Below are 19,971 nucleotides of genomic sequence, written 5' to 3' on the forward strand. Positions count from 1 at the left end.
TGAGTCAGTGTTTTGGTGGTGGTTTTTTGGTCTGGTTTCATACAAATTTATATAGGAAAGGTCCCGCCAGCGATACTGGTTGTACTTCCCCAGAGGGTTCTCCCATGTCGCAATTAGAAGCGCTGTCTTAAAAATGGATAGTAGAGATATTTTTTTTGTTCTGTGAACCTGTCTGGGTTTTGAGCCAAGGTAACCTTTTGGCACCTACGGTGCCTGTAGCGAGGAGCACCCTAGCATGGTTGTATTTGGGTGAGGATCCTTGTTGTTCTGCCCATTTTGAGCCTGCCACCAGGTACTTTATTTAGACGTTCCCGACCTGCTGGTTTGCAGGAGGCAGCGAGCAGTGGACACTATGCACACCTCTGTAACACACGGCTTTATAGACCTTTTGTGTATTCTTTGTCCTTTTTTTCAGGCTGAAAGGTACTTGCTAAGCCAGAGCCTGTACGTATTCAGGCTATGCCCTGCTTTCAAGCATACCTTTGATCAAAACTTTTCATGCCTTTTATAATATCTTATATTGTGGCTAACTTTTCTAAAGGCATAGAGAAGCAATCAGTATCAAGAAAGATACTTACTCCTTAGCAGTATCAAGTAAGATTAGATATTTGCAAACTCAGCTGAAATTAGCAGCTCTTGACAAAACTGACAACTGTGTTCCTTTTTACCCTCTGAGAGAAATATGCATTTTAAAGAAAACAATTATTTTTTTAATATAATGAAGTTAGTCTTAGAAAAAAAATCTTTAATTTAGTATGGTGAAGTAAGTGTTAAAATGATCCTTAAAGAATTTCTATTTTTCGTGAATCTGTGTTAAGCAGAAGTAGGTGCGTTTGTCTTGGGTTTTACAACTTGCTTTTGTGCGGCTATTCTCTTGCCTCATTCTGAGTCCCGAGCAGCAATCACAGCCAAAAACCTACTGTCAAGAATTTGGAAGATAATCAAGGAAATAGTCGTCATAGCTTGTATGGAAAAAAGGGAAGTGTCAAAAAGGAAATGTTTATTGTTCTTTAATCACAGTCATCGCATTGGAACAAGGGAAACCTCCAAATTGAATTCTTGCTTTTTGCCTGAATTGCACAGGAGATTATACCTGCGTGCCAAGCCAGGAGGCCCATTGCATAATGCATTTCGTTTAGTTTCCAGCACAGATTCTCTGTTGGAGACATTTCTTATAAAGCATGTCAGATACAGAAAAAGCAATCTAGTAAAGGCTGTGATCAGATCCTGATGAAATTCACTTCTTTTTTGGACCTGCCATTCCTGGAAGACATCATTGATAAAAATAGTCTCTATTTTCCTCTTTGTGCTGATTCCTTATGCTTTCTTGCTTCTCTTGCAAAATATTTTTTCCCCCTCAGAGGTGGCTTGTTTCTGCAAATAAATGAAAGGCATTGTGTTTTTTGACACCTTACTCTGTTAACAACGTGATCTGTCAGGATATTTGAATTTTACAGTTTTGATTTTAGTAAACTGCACGAAGATTAGACACAACAGAAAACTAAGAACACAGCAACTATGGATTATATTGAGCAACAAAATAAGGTGCTAAAAGCTATTTGATAATTAGAGGTCTGAATTTGGAAAGCAGGTCCCTTTCTAATAATCTCATGTCTTAGTTTTTCCCATCAGTTAGTAAAACAGTTTTTTGCACCCCCGAGAAGACATGAGGGGTTAGTTCAGACATGTCAACTGCATGAATTATCTGCTTTTGCTTTTTATCAGTGGCTTTTAGAAATGAAAGTAAATGTCTTATAAATAAATAAATAGAAAAGTTAGATTTAGTCTAAACTTTCAGATCAACTCCCCATTATCATTACTTTCTGCTTACAAGTATGTTTGAACTGAACAGTTTTTTAACAATGATTTCATAATACCAATTTCATTATCTACTGTTAATTGTTAGGTTACCCTCGGTGCACTGTTACAACACAGTTCCTCTTTTACTAGCGGTGTTGGTAAAAGTGCCCCCTTCACCCAAGAGCTGCACAGCAAAGTTAATCTCCAGGAATGCTGCGCAGTGCTGCTCCTATTTCATTTTCATATCGAGTGTGGATATCTCACACAGTCTGGTTGGACTCTGCAACATCATCTGGTGGTAGGAAGTGTTATTTTAACAGAGTGTGGACCTTCGGATGTATGTGCAGTGTTGCAGACAAGTAAGAAGTATTGATCAGGTGAACCGGCTGCAGATCTTTAGGGTTGAGCAACGGCATTTGACGGGTTGGTTTCCTCATGGACGTTTGCCCTTTCTTGGGGAGCAGTGCCCTAGGCACAGAATTGTTGCCCTATAAACCTGTTTAGCTCCTGTGACAATTTCATCAGAACAGTTTCCTTCAGAGGATTTACTCTCCATTTACTTTCAGCTTCACAGTGTGTTTTAGATCTGTGCTTGGGGTTTTCTTCCTCTCTCTCTGTATTGGCTTTCAGTTGAGATTGTAGCCTAGAAGTTGGGTGTTCTGTTTCAAAGAGGGGGGTCAGAAAATCCCATTCACCCTCTATTCCTGTACATTTTTGTATTGCATTAGCCCTCAAAGGGTAGCATAGGAAATTCTGCATGCTCCTGATGCGAGGCCCTGCCTGTGCTCACTGATCAAAGGGAGCATCTGTAGGCGCTTGTAGCTATCAGTGGGAAAGCAAGGAGAGAGGGAGAATGGCGAGATCCTGCAAATGGGAGGTTTGACGTGACATACTCGATTTGACTAGTGACAAATTTTTGATAGTATCTTCAGCTAAATATACTTTTCTGGGGTGTTTCTTCCTTTTTGGATTTACTTCACTTACGGTTGGATAACTCTTGAAATATTTTCTGCGTTTTACTGACATGCAAGTACTTTATGATGGATTTGTGTTCATTAGGGTTTTATCACAGCCCCTGTACTGGCAAAGAATCTGAAGCAGCGGTAAGAAACGGTACAGGAATGGTTTTGCAATTCTTCCTGCTGTTTTAATACTGTGTGTTGGCAACAGTGTGTGCCTCTCTGCGCAGTGTGGATATAACTTGGGTAATTTCCAGTTTACAGCTTGTTTTCTAATCGCACGTTTCTCGAGAAAGCACAAGGAGAACCAGTATAACCATAATGATTAATCAATTTATCAAAAACTTTCTTGGTTTAATATTACAGGGCTCCTTTCGAAGGGGTAATGTATGTTGCTTTACTACTATTTTCTACCTGGCAAAAAGCTCGCTTTTGTTTGCATAGAGATGAGAGCTCTGCTGTCTTGATCAGTAAATTCATCAACTAAGCTATAAGTGTGATGTGTGTTGAATGCCTCCGGGCTTTATTTGAAGTCCATTGGGCACAGTTGCAGCTTTCTAACTAAGAAAGCTGAAAAAATAATACTTTTTCAGGGTTTAAAATGCTAGCATGAAATGTCTTTGGTCAATTAATTGCCCTAATATTGACCACCCTGTTCCGATAAAATACGTGTACCTATATTGCTTTGAACTGTGAGAGAAACCCAAGAAAAACTGATGGTTAAATGCAATGCATTGTTTTCTCTTGGAATATTTCGTGTTGTCAGTTATCATTCTGAAATACTCTACAATTCTCAGCACTTCCTAGAAAATGATGCAAAAATAAGTGGGGAAAGAAGAGAATGCTGCATCTGTATGTTCCTACAACTTGGCTGTTGCAAAGCATTTTGTGTGTCGTCTTTAGTTTTGTTCAAAGCAGTAGAGACTGTCAGTTGTCAAAGGCAAGAAACAGCCTGTGTGTTTCAGTGATTTAATCCAGTTCGCCAAACTCTTTTAGTATGTTTTAACCTGACAACAGAGGGGCAGGGAACTCTGGTCTTACTTCCTTGAAAATCACTGAGCCACTTAACTGGTGCAAAATTCAGTTTCCTGTGTCCTTGGCTAGAAATCTGGGTGCTTGTATGGATTCAGGCCCACGGCTTGGGGAAAGAGGGCAGTTCTCACACATACGAGTCCCTGCCCTTGATGTTTATAGTCACACTGCACTTGATGCTACCGCCCAATAAAAATACTGGTGTTCCTTGGGGGTGTCGGTGCGTGCCACTTGCCGCGACGGCAGCACGAGGTGTCGTGGGGTGATGGATGGTCGGGAAGCAGCAGCAGGGAAGCAGGGATTTGCTGGCAGCCGGGAAAATGGGAGGGCAAAGCAGCTGGGTTTGCTTGCAGTTACTGGTGGGGGATGGGGGTGTGGGGCAGGGAGGCGGGAGAGGATCGCCACTGTGATGCTTAGTAAATGTGAAGACTGAAAAGAAGAAAAAGGGAGAAGCACTTGGAGACGTAGGGAAAAATACAAATCTTTGTAATTTGTTGCCAACTGAGTGACATAATGTCACCTCTCTTCTAGTGTTGGAAATAATCAGTTGAGCTGATGCAGATCAAAATATTTAATTGCTGCCACATGAAAAAGTACCCTTTTTTTTAACCTCCCCCCCCCCATTAGAGTATTATAGTCTGCTGAATCTGAATAAATTAGTATAAGCTAGTATTTAGGAATCAGGTATGCTGTTCTCACAATTGAATGTATGTTCTTATCTCCTCAGAGAAGAATGCCTCCGGAGACATTTCAGGTTTTTCAATATTAGATAATTTATTGAACTCCTTACAGAATATGCTTAACTGTCCAGCATTGATCATCTTATAAATACCGTGCACACCCCCATGGAACAGATCATGTAGATGTATACGGGTGCCTTAGAGCAATCGAATAGGCAACACAGGGTTTACTATGAAATAGGAAATTATTTTAAAATAATATAAATTTATTTGGTAAGACTTGATTTAGGACAGGTTTTCACAGCCTTGTTAGTAATAGATATATTGGGTAAAGGTCAGTTGTGTCTGTGTCTGCCGAAGAAATGCCTCCACAGTTGGCAGACTGAAATATTGCAAGCGAACGTTCCTTTTTTTGGTGGATTGTTGCTCAAAGCACCATGATGAATCTTACTTTGGTCAACCTTAGTAATGCGTGTTTTCATGATATTCCTCCTTTTTTATGTGTACTTTTAGCAGTCTTTGTGTATGTCTTAACTTAATCTTTCATGTGAATTAGTGGGTAGAAAATGTCTCGCTGTGTTTGAATACAATAATAAATTCTAAATATGTCATTTTTTTCCCTTCTGTTAGTGGTTTCCTGCAGGCTAATAGACATAGGAGCACTATGGGTGGGAAGCTCGCCGTGGTGAATCTAGACTAAATTCAGGAACTCTTCCTTCTCCTATGGCTTTATCTTTTCCAGCAGTTGCTGACGTTTACTTCCGTCCACGCAGTGGTCCTGACACTGACTCCCAGGAACATCTCGGGGCAGGCAGGTGGGACCTGAAGTGGTTGTGAATCGTCAAAGCAGCACCCACCCCAGTTTGTGAACCCATGGCTGGTTCATGGTCTGTTGTCCCCAGTCACGTAAAAGGCAGTTGTTATTCATAAGCGAACTGCTCAAAGCCAGGCAACATCCTAGTTCAGTAAGGTTAACTGTTTCAGCTTCTCAGAACACCGTCATTTTTGTGGTAATAAAAAAGAAGCTCTGTGAAGATGATGATCTTGTTGTTCTAACTCTAAAACTTGTCATTTCCTCCCTTTTCCTTCTTATCTTTCCTAGAGGAAGCAGTTCTCCATAAATAGATGGAGTTGGCAAATGTAGCTTTGCATCTCAGGTAGACCGTGGCAAAGACAGGAAATCTTTTTGTCTAAAGCAGAGCTGCCCTCGGTATCAGCCGTGCAACAGTAATTGCGGTTGTGGTCCCCTGGCTTTAAAGCCAAAACAAAACCAAACCCCAATCAGTGCTTTTTTCTTTCTCATTTAAAGCTTAGTACTCGATAGAACGAGTGTCCTGAACGAGCCTATGGCACCTCGAATTCAGCGGAGCGCTGTATGTGGTACAGTATGGGTAGCTGACTTGAAATCCTAGACCGTTGTTTCATCTTGCAGTTAGGTTCTGTTTTTTCATACATATGGTGGTTTAGTAACAAACAGACAATAGTGAGAGAACAGTGTTAGATGCAGTGAGAACTGAGTACTGACCTGAGAGGTTTTAAGTCACTTAAAAAGCTGCTGTTCATATAATGGATGAAGTTGCTGTATTCTGGGGAGGGGTCTGGGTAAAACTGTAGGTATGCAGCATTAAGTTTAGCTCTCGCTCCTCAGAGGTTGAACCAGTTTTTATTTCCTTAACTTTGAGTATTTCTGAGCTGCTTGGCTTTAAAAATCAGGAAGGTGAGCTCCAGGTGAACATAGAAAGAAAGGAAGCTATTTTGTTCAGGTAAATGAGTTGCCTCAAATTGCTTTTCTCTTGCTTTTCTTTATCTTGCTTATTAATCATTACTTAGCAAAAATGACCCACTGTGGGTTTTTTGGCAACATGCTGGTTTTAAACCATTAGCAGTTTTCACAGAGATGCAAGATCCAAGCTGGTATCTTCCAAAGACTTCGTGCAGTGCTGAGAAGCAACGTTTTACCCCTAAAAAGTGGATGAGAGAAATCTCAGGGGAGGAGGATGGTGACGGGAGTTACAACTAAGGAAGGAGGAGGAGGCAGGTGGCAGTCATTTGCAGAATCGATCAAAAGTGGCCATATAAGAAGACAAAAGTCTCTCAGTTTGTTTTTAATCAAATAATTGAGTCATTCCATTTAACCCTTATGACATTTTACATATTTTTCTATTGAAAGTCTGGCAGTCATGGACGTCTTAAAATGTTTTAAATAAAATAATGTACATGCAAAATCTTTGAAAAAGATGTGACCTTAAATATAGTCACTTTTGGTTTATTATGCTTGAAAGCACGAAATGCATATTCTGCATCTCGGTTGTAAATTTCCTTTTAATCGTTCCGTACGGTATTTCAGTCACCATGTCATGGTGAAGAAAATGCATGTGTTTATGCAGTTGTCTAGAGATACTGTTTGGATTATTGAATGCAACCGCAGTCCTAAATTTATTAAGCTCTGTGTTAATAAATTAAAGAAATCATCTGTTCTTTTTCCTCACTATCCTTAGTAGGAGCTTAAAACGCTCTTGCGTGAATGCACACGGAGTGTTATGGCTTCCTTTGCAAGCTTTGGGACTCGTCAGTGATTTGTGGTTTAAAGATCTTCTACTTTAGATTTTTAAATGTATTTTTCAGGTAAGAAAAAACAGGCAAGTTTCTGCCAGTCATCATTATTTAACGCTATTGTATTTATTATCATGTTATTATCCTACTTAGACATCTGTATTCTAGCCATGTGCCACCCTTCGCAATAGAGGTATCAACTGAGAGCGTTTCACTGCGCTATGAAGGTGTGTGTGGCAAAACAGAAAAGCAGGGAGGAGGGAGCACCAGAGGCGGGCTCAGACGTGCAGGTGGCAGTCAGTGCCTTAACCAAAGGGGTTTTGTGGCTGGAGTATGTTCAAAGATGTACGGAGGAGCACTAGTGTCTGGAAGCTCAGTTTCCCTCCTCTCCAGGGAAATGTGGCTTATGGCTTTCTGCTGAATAAACAGGATTGTTGAAAACAGACCTGGCTCTGTTGTCGGTTTCTTTTCTAAACAGAAACAATTTGCAGCTAATTTTTGGCCAACCACACGGGTCAAAGAGTGAGACATGAAAAGAACATAGCAAATTAGTATAAGTGTTTTCCAGCTATGCTTTTGAATGAGTATTTGCTGTTGTGGTTTTTTTTGTTTTCTAGTCCTTTCAATTTTATAGCAGTAACTTCAGATAATTTCCAGTCGCGTCTTTCCCAGGACAGAAGCTCAGTGATGATGCTTTCTGAAGCAGGTATCATTGGATGACTGGGTAGGCGAATGGCACTGTTTTATGACATTTGTGAACGAACATTTTATTATTCACTGCTCATTTGATAATGAATTACGAGAGATCCTTCTGTTGAAAAGAGCTGAGGGAAATGTCCCCAGTGCTCTGTCCTCACAGCCCCTAAGCAGTCAAGTCTTGTTTGATTTCATTGAAAAGGAGGATCATTTTGACTCCTCACCCTCCCAAACGTAGATGAGAGGATTTCTCTGTGTGAGATTATTGAGGGCCTTTTCGTAAAGGACTGAATATGTACCAGGAAAATGTGAAAAAACTGGAGGCACTTCATTAAATACGTGGCCTTCAGAGCATAAAACTGAAGTCTTTTGCGGGTGACCCTCATCCTGTCTACTCTGAATAATTGAGTGTAATCTGTAATTCCCCGTACTTCGCTCTCCCCCGCGTTGCCGAGGTTGCGCAGGAGCCAGCCAAGCAGCTCCGGTAGCAGCACAGATCCCTGTGGATCTCCCCTCTCCGCCCGCGGGAGCGGAAAGCTGGCTTCGGCTCTGCCTCGCGTCAGTTGGCCTCGCTGTTGCTAGATACACAGGCATTTGCTTGTTTTCTGTCGAGACCAAATTTCCGTACGAGTGTTTTGTAAGGGAGCTTGTCAAAGTTGGCTGGAGGTCTACATGTGCTCTGTCAGAGGGTTCTGTGGTATCCATGCACCGGTGGTTCCTGCAGGGAACCGCAGCAAGATTAAAAGGCTGGATTTCCTTTGCAGAAAACTGAACTTTCCCTGGTGTATTGTATTTATGTACGTGTTTGCTAAGACTGTTACTATACAAGCCTCAGGCTTCAGGGCGGCATTCCCCCGGGTAGCCCTGGGACCCTTTTAATTTTGGTATTACGTTTGTCACCTGCTGTTCCTCAGCTACTAAAGCACTTTTAAGCAATAAATTGTATAGCACAGCAAGTTAACATGATTCAGTCTTGCCTTCCCGTAGAAAACCATCTGCCCCTGGCCTCGTGTTACTCTTCATCTGCCTTCATCAGTCCATAATGTCTCTGAATGCGATGATGTTTTGCAGGACGTGCTAGGCATCCTGCATGGGGAAGGTGCTGGCAAGGGCACCCGTCAGAGTCCTTTCACGGTGAACACAAAAGGAAGAAAAATTAGGTTTTGTGCCTACTACCTTATTCTCTCTGAGCTTTTTTACATTTTTTTTTTTTCTTTTTTGCCTTGATGATTTCTTGGCCTGCAGACTCCCTGCAGGCTTCCTGTCACCGTTCTGTTTGATGAAGGATTTATTTTTTTAAATTTATTAATACTTGTGATAACATTTGCAAGTTGGGGTTTGGGTTCTCTTTTTGGCCAGCCTGATGTGTTTTCTGCTATATTGAAGCACCTGGAAGTCTATTAATACCAAAACCAGTAATCAAGAGATCTCTTGCCTAATAGGGACAAGTAAATATCTTACTGCATATTTTACCCTAGAACTGACAGTATCTCCTTGTTTGTTTGTTTTTTAATCACCTGTTTCTGCCAGAGCTTGTGAACCCTTTTATGTTCATCATTTGGAAGTGGCTGTTTCTTGAAGGCCGTCGATTTATTCTGAGTAACCTTCCCTGCACCGCTGCGTAGCCATGCTGACTTGCCTTGCCCTTTCTCAAGCCTGTCTCAGTAAAAACCCCATGTGCTTTTTCTTTGCCTCCGAGTGACCATAAGCAGTCCTGGGCCCTGCAAACATTTTGCTTTCACGAATCTGTTTTCCCTTCCTTTTAATGAGTTTCCACCTTTTTGTGCAGCTCTGCTTTGAGGCTGAGAATGACAGTGATGGGGTTTTTTTTCTCTTTTGCAAGGATGCTGGTTTTAATACACAGTGGTGGCTGTCACAGGCCCATTTTTGTAACGTTTGCCCACTCTGTAGAGCTGCAAGGAGGCTCTGCCTCCTCTGCTTGAGTCAGGAGCCACCTTCTATCTGTACGGGACCGTGTCCTCTCCGTCAACGGGCTGAGCAAAGCCTCATCTCTTCTGTGAACCTCCTGGTGAGGATGGCGGTGGGCATTGTACCGTTGTGGTCTGCCGGTCCGTAGTGACAGCTGCCAACCGCCATATGCGGTGCACTTCTGGGGGGCAGGACGTCTGGGGGGCAGGACTTCTGGGGAGCTGCCCGGGGCCCCGTGAGCCCTAATGGCTTTGCTGCTCAGCAGCACCACATCAGTGGGACGTGGGGGATGTCGTGAGCACGGTTCATGCCTTTTACGTTTTAAAGTGCTCAGGAAAGAAGGAAATATCCCTATGGAATAATCATAGTTATTACTGCTATTGATTAAAGCATGTTTTGACTAAAAATTTTTAAAACAATTATTTTTCAGAAAAAGGATATGTACGCCTTCTGAAATGATCCCACATGTGTTTTTACAAATTTATTAACATATTTAATGGCTGTTTCTTTGTGCAGTTATGTTTTCGTAGCTCTAATTCAAGCTTAAATGAAAAAGATACTTGCATTATCTATGGAATATTAAAACAATAAAAGAGTACCTTTAGCTTTGCTTCAAGGCACATCAACCTATTTAGTGCAGAACAGCTTTAAACTATCCCTAAACATTTCAGCAGATTGCAACTGATCTTGCTGCATGATATCTTCTAGTTTATGAGCAGCCCATTTCAGGGTGTGTACAGTACTTAGAAAAACAATTTTTATGGAGTAACAGTTTAATGGATTTCACATTTCATTCTTAGTTTACTTATGTGTCTTTGTTTTCTTATACAACTTGCTTTTGTTCAGTTGATTGCTTTGGTTCTGAGGAGTCAGTGTAATGGTGGCAGCATGGGATAAAATATCTATTGTTCAAGTAGAGCCTGATTAATTGCAAGTGCTGATTTTCAAAATGCTGCTCTTGATATTCTCCTTGAATTGGAAAGTAAAGCACAAGCCTTTCCTATCTCAGTTATATATCCAACAATTATTATTTAGCCTAGTTCTGGCAGTCGGGTAAAGCTGACAGCTCATTATTGACAAGGCAATATCCATGGAAGTTACTCCAGCACAGACTCGGATGTTTCAGGTTGGTCTGCAATATTGTAATGGTGGGTTTAAAACCTTGCCAGCCTTAGCAAATGAGACTGTTTTTGTTGTGGGTATGTTTTTAACTTTAATGTGGATTTGTCTGAGAGTGCTTCAATTGATCTGTAAATTTAAAAATAGCATTTTAGTCTTGGACAGTTTTGTGCATAGTCATTTCTGAGCATGTGACTTTTATGCAGTCCTAAAGAATTTTAAAAATTCAAACTTAGTCAAATATATCTTCTCCCTTTATGCCTATTTTGAGCTCGTCTTCCTCATTACGCTTTTAAGAGTTTAATTTTTTAGAGTCAAAAGTGGGAACAGGCGTGTGACGAAGGACCTTGCCTGCTCCTTGGGGACTGTGGAAGAAGCCACGCGCAGAGAGGCAGAGCGAGGAGGTACCAGGCCCTCTGCGTTGGTAGGCAGGTGATCTGCACCCACAGCCGAGAGCTCTGTAACCACGCGTCACTGCAAGCCCTGGCTCATGAGCCTGGAAAAGCCTTGTCGGACCTCAGTAACCTGTAGGAAATTATTTCTGGGTGGGCAAACGGTGGCCAGAATAGCTTGTGTTATTGCAGATGACCATGTGGCTATGTATTCAAAATCACAGGGCGGGTATTGACTCTCCCCTCTTGCAAACTGCCTTGCATCCACTCCTGTCTTGTTCTCCTCCTCCTGGCTCACCTCTTTTCCCTCTAGGTTTATTGACAGGCATCGCTAAAGCTTTTGCAGATTTCTTCCAAATCTCAGCAGGAGGATTTCTAAAGGCTGTGCCAAAACTTGTCCATGTGTAGACTCATCTTATTCCTATTCCTATGCTAAATTTCCCTCTTGCAGAACATGGAACGTTAGAGCTTTCCAAAGCAAAGGCTGCCAGGATTAGTTGTATGTGGAAAAAAGGCGCCTGGTTTTTCATAGAGGTTACTAAATATTTTGGCCAGGCAGATAAAAGTTCCAAGGGGAGGGAAAAGACCAGTGCACGTACATTTGTGGGGTGGCTGTACTTCTAGTTGATTAAGCAGCCAAGGTTACCAAAACTGTTCTTTTAGAGTTGGGAATGGCAGCTCTGGTGTTACCACTGAAGAGTGTACCAGCATAGGAAAGCGTTAGAAAATATTCAAAGCAGCAGTGAGGGCTGCGTGCTGTTGGCAGGCACAGCAATGCTGTTAAGACGGTAGGTAAAGGCTTGGGCATACAAATACTAAACAAGGTGAAGGCCTGCAAATGCTTCTTCTGGCTTTCTGCTTCCATGTTTGGCATGGGAGATCGCTCCGCTTCTGAATAGTGGTGTGAATTAGTGCAAAGTCCATCCAAACTTTTCACATGTACCTGTCTTGAAATGTCTGTACCTTGGCTTGAATTCCTTTGGCAGTATGTATTCGCGTATCACAGCCACTCTAGCTCCTAATGATTCTCAAATTGATTTTGGTTTTATTTCCTTTCTTGAAGTGTATGCTGCATTTCACTGCTATGATGATGTCTGAAGTGTCTGATTCAAGGGACTATTTATAGTAGCCTAGTCAAGCATTTGCTTGAACATTTTCGAGCTTCCTTTCCTTGAAGGTATTATTGTAGTATAAAACGCATCTAAAAGAAAGGAGATTGCTGTAGAAATATATATGTTGCCTACTTAATTTTGATTTCAAAAGGGAGATGCGCTGTAGCTATTCTTAAATATGAGGGGTTTTTCCCCTGCAGCTTCAGCAAATATCCTTTTCAGTGGGATGTTTTTGTGTTAAGCCTAAAGATCTGCCTACTGGCTTTCTAATTTTTCTGTTTCAAATCTGTCTGATTTTTCATTTCAGGCACGTGTGAATCCCATCAGTGTCACTCCACCCATACAAGCCATAGATCAGGACCGAAACATCCAGCCTCCTTCTGATCGACCGGGCATCCTCTATTCCATCCTAGTTGGTTGGTGTCTGCTACTCTTGCTATCACTCACAATCAGTGGCTTTATTATGACCGGCCAGAGAAAGATTATCCAGGAGAATGGAAACCTAATAAAAATTCATATTGTGGTTAGTGGGGTGTTTGAAATCATTGTTCTACCTATTTATGTTTAATTGCAATTTAGAAGCTGATTTCAGACGGTTGCATTATTATTATTATTATTATTTATTCAGAATAGATTCAAAATAGTCTGGTTTAGCAAATACAGCAACACAGCAAGCGAAAGGAGAGACACTTGTCTGTGCCCGTAGCTGTGCTGCAATGCATTTTTTTTATTCACAGGTGCAAAACGCAATAGAAGATGTTAAGGAAAGGCAACTAGAGCAGGTTTCCTTCCAAAAGTCTTCTGGCACAGAGCAATCTAAAGGGTCTTACTGCATCCGCCTTTAAGTTCGCTGCCCGTGGGCCTGCGTGCTTTCCCTTGTAATTTAGTTGTTTGTTCAGTTGGCTGTGCTTTTTTTCTTGCCAGAGGGGAATGCAGTTCTAGAAAGAGTTCAGAGAATACCAACTTTGGGGGATTTCTTGTATTCTGCTGTGGTTTGTGGTTTGTTTGGTGGTGGCTTCCCCCCACCCCTCCCACCGCCTTTACCTTCCTTTGTTCGGCATTTGCTTCCCATCGCTTGGATTGTATGATTTGATAACGGAAAGGCAGTGGTTTGCAGTTGCAGACCTGCACCGGCCCTGCTCTTCCCAAAGTACAGAGACTGATGTTGCAGTAATTTCTGTTCCCTGTGATGAGCGTGGGAGCTAAAAAATTGTGGTTTTTTGTGGAATCACATCTTTTTCATGTTTGCTGTGTTAAACTGCAGCTACGTGGCTTTCTCGCCCATGGAGAAGTGGAAGTAAGGGTTTTTTAATGAGTGGATTATGTAGTTTTGCTTGTCATTTAAAAAAAAAAAGATGCTTATAGGTATTATAGTTCTGTTGTGAAAGGGGAAGAGTAGTAGGTTTGATATTTTAAGAGCCATCTGAAGAGGGTACGAAGGAATCGCTAGTGTACCAGGTACCGCTGTACTGAATGTGCGGGCCCTGAGCTCTGTGTGCAAAATGCAGGAGCCCGAACCCGCTCGGCGCCAACAGACTGGTCCTGAGGCACCTCCAGGGCTCTGCTCCCAGGACTCCGGCAAGGGACACGGTGTGACCCGGCAGCCTCAGCACGACAGACCTCAGCAGAAGAGAAATGAGGTTTTGCTTGGATAGCCGTGAAGCGAGCTAGATTCCTTCAGGCTGTAACTGCGTTCAAATCTGGCAGGCCAAGGGATGCATTGCTGTCAGCCAGTCCTTTTCCAGCAAAACTGTTTCGTAAGGAAATCTGTAAATACTTGTAAACATACCAGGTGGTTTTATGTTTGAAAATTGACTTGGCTTATTGGTAAATTCTCCTATTGACAGTTATGCCCTAGTGCAATGTTTAGTCCATTTTTTTAACACCCTTTGGGTAACTTGCAAAGTTTTTCAGGATTGAACTTATTAACAATTGTGTTTCACTAACCTACGATATTTTTAATGTTTGAGTGACTGTTTTGACCTCAAAGAAATAATTCAGAAAGATGTATTATAGCAGTTTCGGTTGGTTTGGGGGATTTTTCAGTTGAAAGGCTATCTCTTATCTTTTTTTTTTTTTTTTTTTGACCATGGTCTTCAAAAGGATTTTTTTTTTTTAGATTTTAAGCCTGTCTTCATCTTTGGCAGTATGAAGTGCTATTTATATTTTAGCCTTTACCTCAGAAAATTTTAAATGGTTTCACAGGAAACAGGCCTTGCAGATATTTCTTGTTATATGGATTTTTCCCTTACTTTAGATCTAAATGTAGCTGGTCTTTATATCTTTGGGTATGTCATTTTTTAAACACTGGAAGGTCTGAACTGTGTCCATAAAATGAGAGAATAAGCTACCTACCAAATATAAGATTGATTTTGAATTTCATTTGGTTTGGCTGAGTTCTAACTTGGTTCTTGTACCCTGCTTTCTTCCTCCCACCGCACACCTGTACAAGTCAAGGTTTGGCTTATGCTTCGGGCACTACGGATGTTACATATGAGGTCTGTGCACCGTTCTCAGCATCTTTAGGATCTACTGTGAAGATGTGTCTCTCTTAATGAAGTGCGGCATCGCTGCAGCGGTAACTCACTTCTACTTGATGTGGCTTAGTAACATCATCCCTAAGTGCCCGTAAAGATCTCTGCCTGTCATGCTTTCAAGCTAACCAGCCTTGCAAATATTGGGGCAGGTGCCTCAATGCTTCTTTCACCAAATCTAGTGATCTTTCCCACGAGGAGGGTATGAGTGAACCTCTCCGGTTCCAACAACAGCAGGTTCCCCTGCAGGTCATTGAAAACAAGTTAGACTTACTCAATGAGGTAATGATAACTGCCTCTGGAAGTCTTGTTCCTCACGTTCACGTGAGGATAGCAGTGCTGAACAAAAAAAGTGACTTGAGGGTAAAGTGCTTGAGAAATGAAGAAATACTCCAACTATGTTACTAGCCCATTATTTTCTGTTTGCTTCCTCATTCTGACTTGTGAGTACAGTCCTCTCGGTACGTCAAGAGGTCTGGATGTACTTGTTCAAGTAGTTACGGACTGGTACTGATAAAACTATGAAGATTAGGTGTTAAATATTCTTGAGGGTCATCCTGAGATTAGAGGACTAATTACAGCACCATACTACTGTATTGTTGCCTTCTGTTTGAATATTGGCTAAAGTACCTGATGAAAGAACTACCTTGCAAAGTGCAGTGAAGTGCCTCAGAGAAGAGGCTGGAACTGGGGCCATACTGTAACATTTAATTTCTTATAAAATGCCTGAAATCTTTACATTTAGAAACATGATGTTTGGAAATGTTTTTTTTATGCACTATTTTTTCCAATCCTTGACTTTCAGGAGTGTTAATATATTCGGGGCATTGCAGTAGATCCACATACAGTGGCTGGTGTACGCAAGTGTGTAAGCGAGCCCCCTGCCTTTGCATGTAATGTGTGTGCAAAAAAAAGGGGGTAGAGCCAGCTCACGTCCTCTCATCTGCAGTCTCACCCTGCTTTTTCCTTAGCACTAACAGTGTCACAGCCCTGTGCTACTCTTCTATTTACTGATTAGCCCTGTTTGAAGGTTTTCCCGTAGTTATTTTTATTAGTAATTTTAAGGCTTCCTTTTCCCTGGGGCTGGTTCTTGGAAAAAATGAAGGTTTTGTTTAAATCATCACCCTCTGGTTTTGACCCTGGGACTTCCTCTGTGATTTCTGCTGCCAATTTTGAAAAATTAAGTATTCTATTTGTGTGATATTTAAATGAAGAGCCAAAAGGCACAACAACCTTTTGGGGAGCTTCTCTCCAGTCCCGTGAGCTCCCTGATGCGTTTGCCTGGCAGGCAACACTCCCCGCAAAGGCCCTCCTGGCTCCAGAAGAAGCAAACCTAAGAGTGCTCTTCACCTTGTGGACATTCCCCGCTGCTGTAAGGTCATCAGGGTAGAAGAGATCATGTCCCCTCCTGGGCTGTCAGCTCGCTGCTTCTGTTACCTGGGCCAAAAGAGCGTAACCAGAGGTCTGCTGAGCACTCTCACGCTCGTTTCTTGTGTGAGTGGTGCATCTCCACGTACTAAAGTGCAGAAAAGCAACCACATGCCACCCTTGGTGCGGGTGCTTACGGACCCACCAGTGCATGCTGGCCCACCGCCTTTAGATACTGTAAACCTCCAAAGACACAGACCAGATGAGTTTCTGGAGGCAGGAGACTCAGAGCTCATCCAGAGAGCTTCAGACCTCTCTGCTTTTCCTGGGTTACATCTCCTTGCAGGTTGGACTAGTGAGAGACTGGCAGTGCGGGGGTGACGTGAGCACTTCTCTGGCCAGTAGAGCTTATCTGTCATATGCAGACGACACATTTTGAAGACACACAGTTACAGTTGCAGTAGGGAATTCCTCCTTTCTGAAGCAGGTCAGGCAACAGGTGGACAAGAGGGTTGGTCTGCTCTGTTAAAATACGAATATTTTTGTGCATGCAGCTGTGTTTCCAGAAAACTTTACTTTCAGAATTTAAGGTGTCCTGGAGTTTGGACTCTTTCTGTGGTAGGCAGCAGCTGAGCAGGCATCATCAGCTGGGATTCAGGCAATCCAGCTCTATTACACTCTAATCTTTACTTTCTTGTCGTCCTCCTTGCTGTCTTTTCCTCCTTTACCTGTTTTTTTGGGTTTGGGTTTGTTTTTTTATTTTTTTCTTCTCCTTGGATTCTTTCCTGGCATCCTTACACAATATTAGCGTCATCTTCCCTGCTGTAGATCACTTTGTGCTCCTTACAGCCATCCTCCCTTATGTATTTGCTCTCCTTCAGGGAACATACTGGTTTTTACTTTTGCATTTAGTCCTTCATTTCTTGATTTTCCTTAGCTTCAGCATTAGCCCTTGTGATGTGCAACCTCCTAAGACTACAGCGATCCATTATCTGCCAAAAGCTTGCAGCTCCTGCTGGATGCCTAGTGCTTTTAAAAAATTAGATCAGTTAATTAGGAGTTGAAATTAAAAGGGGGGGAAGGGGAGGGAAGACTTGGAGCTAGAAACTCTGCATTTACATTGGCGGTGTAATAGGAAAAATAATCCGTAGTGGTTCTTCCTCTCTGGGTGTATGGCATCCATATGTACAGAGATATTTGTAGAATGTGTACGGTGTGTCTGTATGTGTGTATATATATACATGCACAATATATATACAGACATGCAAAATATATATGCGCAATATACACACAGTATAACAAATGGCTGTCATATGATGAGCTGCAAATTAAAGTATTGCATATGAGTTTGGACAGTAATCTATCTCCTGGGATAGCTACCCGCTTTCTAAAAGCAGTTTCTAATCATTTCACTTGAAAGGTGAACAAATAATAGCATCATTTATCAGAAAAGTGGTCTCTTTTTGTGTTGAATCCTATGCCTCGCAATATTTGTCCTGCTCTCATGGTGCTTTAAGTTATCGTAACTCATGAGCTCGGAGGACTTACTGGGGCATTTACGCTGTCAGCCAGGAGTGCTTTATGCCTCTCAGCTGCCACACGGGACTGTTCCTAGCCCTAAAATAACTCGAGATCTTAGACTTGTAATCTGTATTTTGGTTTCTTTGGATACTTTTAGTAATACTGATAAGCTGGGAGATGCCGGAATTCATGCTGTTTCTAAACACTTTGGCTTTCTCAGCCCTGCTCTGTTCAGAGTTGTGCTCTCACACCTCCCCAGCTGAGAGTCAGGCTGGTTCCGGGGAAGTCAGACAGTTAAACCAAAGCAAACTGGGATGAGACAAAGAGGCTAGAGGAGGTGGATACGGGTTTCTGCTGCGTAAATGAGGAGAGAACATCCCGTTGCTTTTCAGGAAAAAAAAAATCCAAAGATATAGCCTCTGATCCCTGACCGGTGATGGACTGTTTCTGAACAGTATCCCCTATGCTAATTGCTTCCTCCTGCACTGGCAACTAATGTCCCACCATTGCTACTTTTTTGTGTACTTTCTTTGAGAATCATGCAGTTCGAAATCACTGTAGCTTAATTCCTCCCTCCTCCTGTGTCAGGTTATGCTGCTTAGAGCCTTTTGGCTTTAGCACGGTACCATGGGAAAGGTTTTGGGCTGGAACTGCCTCGTTGGCCAGCCTCGGGGCCAGGCACAGCAAGGTCATGGCTGTCTCTGTTCCTTACACAGCCCTTGCTGGATCTCCAGGGGATCGCAAATCTGTTCAGTCTCTGACTGCTGCTGTTTTGATGGGGCTGGAGAGGGTATCCTGTAACCTCACAGCCATGAAGACACTATTTATTGCTGACAATAAATGGAAGCTGTTAGATGCAGATGAGGTTTCATCTGATGCTTCCTCCCTGATAAGAAGCTTCTTTTCTTAGAAGGCTTTCTAAAATAAAGTATCTGTTGTTATTACTTATGTATATGTTATTAATAACGCATTAGAGAGCTTGCCCATAGGTGCAACAGAGGGCTACGAGAACTAAAGATTTTAAAAATTGCATTTTAAATTGCAAATGTCAGGGCATCGTCTGTGAGCAATAGCGTGGCGGTCATGAACTTAGTGGGAATGTCTTCGTCACATACCTCGTCGTGTATTCTCTTCGTTTAAACATGAGCCCTCAAAAACCGGTTCACAGCGTTCTCTGCTTTGTGACTGATGTCAGTGTATGCCCCACGATACTTCAGGGGAAATGTCCGCGTACGTGTTTAGCAAGTTGGGTGTCAGGGATGTGGTGGGTACAAGTGGAAGATGATTGGCAGTGAAAGCTAATTTCTCCATATGCCCTCTTATCTGATTAGATTTATACATATCTCCTGGAAGCCAAGGAGCAGAATTTCCACCAGCTGCTGGTGTGTTTGGGCTCTGGTTGTTATCAAGTACTGAGGGATTCCCAGTTGAGAAGAATCTTCATGGTTAGGGAGAGTAAGGAAATAATGATAATATCGAACACAGAATGTTAGTAGTGTCCTTAAGCTCCATGTACGCATGGTGCAATTTTTTATCCTTATAATAGCAGGATTAGTTGTTGTTCCTTTGATGACTAATGAGCAAAAAATATCATTTAACTAAATCTTTCAGAAACAGCATTTGTTCAAACCTCAATGTCTTTTTTACAGGTACTCCTGAGGATTATCCACAGTATTTCCATATGAATCTCACAACAGCTGTACTCACACTCCTAAAGCCAATAAACAGGGATTTACACCAGAAGTTTGACTTGGTTATTAAGGTAATTTTGGCTGAATTCATATTTCCATACGCTTTTGAAAGCTGCTTAGTAACAAAAAACTCTAGAGCAAATGTGGGGTGGGTTGGCTTGTCTTTCCTGCTTTTTCTTCTTTATTTTTTAGCCTGTTGGGCATCATTGAGCACGACCCCAGGGAAGAAGGGTGTGAAGCATTTTTGAAAAGGGAATGTGTCGGGGTAGAGTGCTAACGTTTCATGTTGTATTGATATCGTATGAACAAACTAAGTACTGCTTGTACGTTTGCTTTTTGCCAACTCAGTTGTCCTGAGAATGCATTTGTTTTGTATTTCGTGTTTTCTCCAGTTCACAACCTGTGCTAGACTGTCATACAGACACAAATAATTGTCTGAGTACTGAATATTGGGAGCACGCAGAACAAAAGTCATCTCCACATCTTTTAGCAATTTTTCTGTGGTGTTTGTTATTTTTAGTGGTGAGGTTTTTTGTTTTGTGGTAGGGTTTTTTTGGGGTGGGGTGTTTTGGGGTTTTTTGTTTG

At 42.0% G+C, this 19,971-nt stretch overlaps 1 protein-coding gene across 5 annotated transcripts in view; it reads left to right on the plus strand.

Annotated features, from left to right (window-relative positions):
* Positions 1–19,971, plus strand: part of PCDH15 (protocadherin related 15) — a 695,790-nt gene that overhangs the window by 453,175 nt on the left and 222,644 nt on the right. For all 5 annotated transcript variants that reach the window (XM_075109425.1, XM_075109424.1, XM_075109422.1 and 2 more), the window contains 2 exons: positions 12,580–12,688; positions 19,345–19,457. In XM_075109425.1, coding sequence (XP_074965526.1) covers positions 12,580–12,688; positions 19,345–19,457 — 222 coding nt within the window. The remainder of the gene's footprint in view (positions 1–12,579; positions 12,689–19,344; positions 19,458–19,971) is intronic.

The sequence above is a fragment of the Phalacrocorax aristotelis genome, chromosome 14 (assembly GCF_949628215.1).
Source record: "Phalacrocorax aristotelis chromosome 14, bGulAri2.1, whole genome shotgun sequence".
Taxonomy (NCBI): Eukaryota; Metazoa; Chordata; class Aves; order Suliformes; family Phalacrocoracidae; genus Phalacrocorax; species Phalacrocorax aristotelis.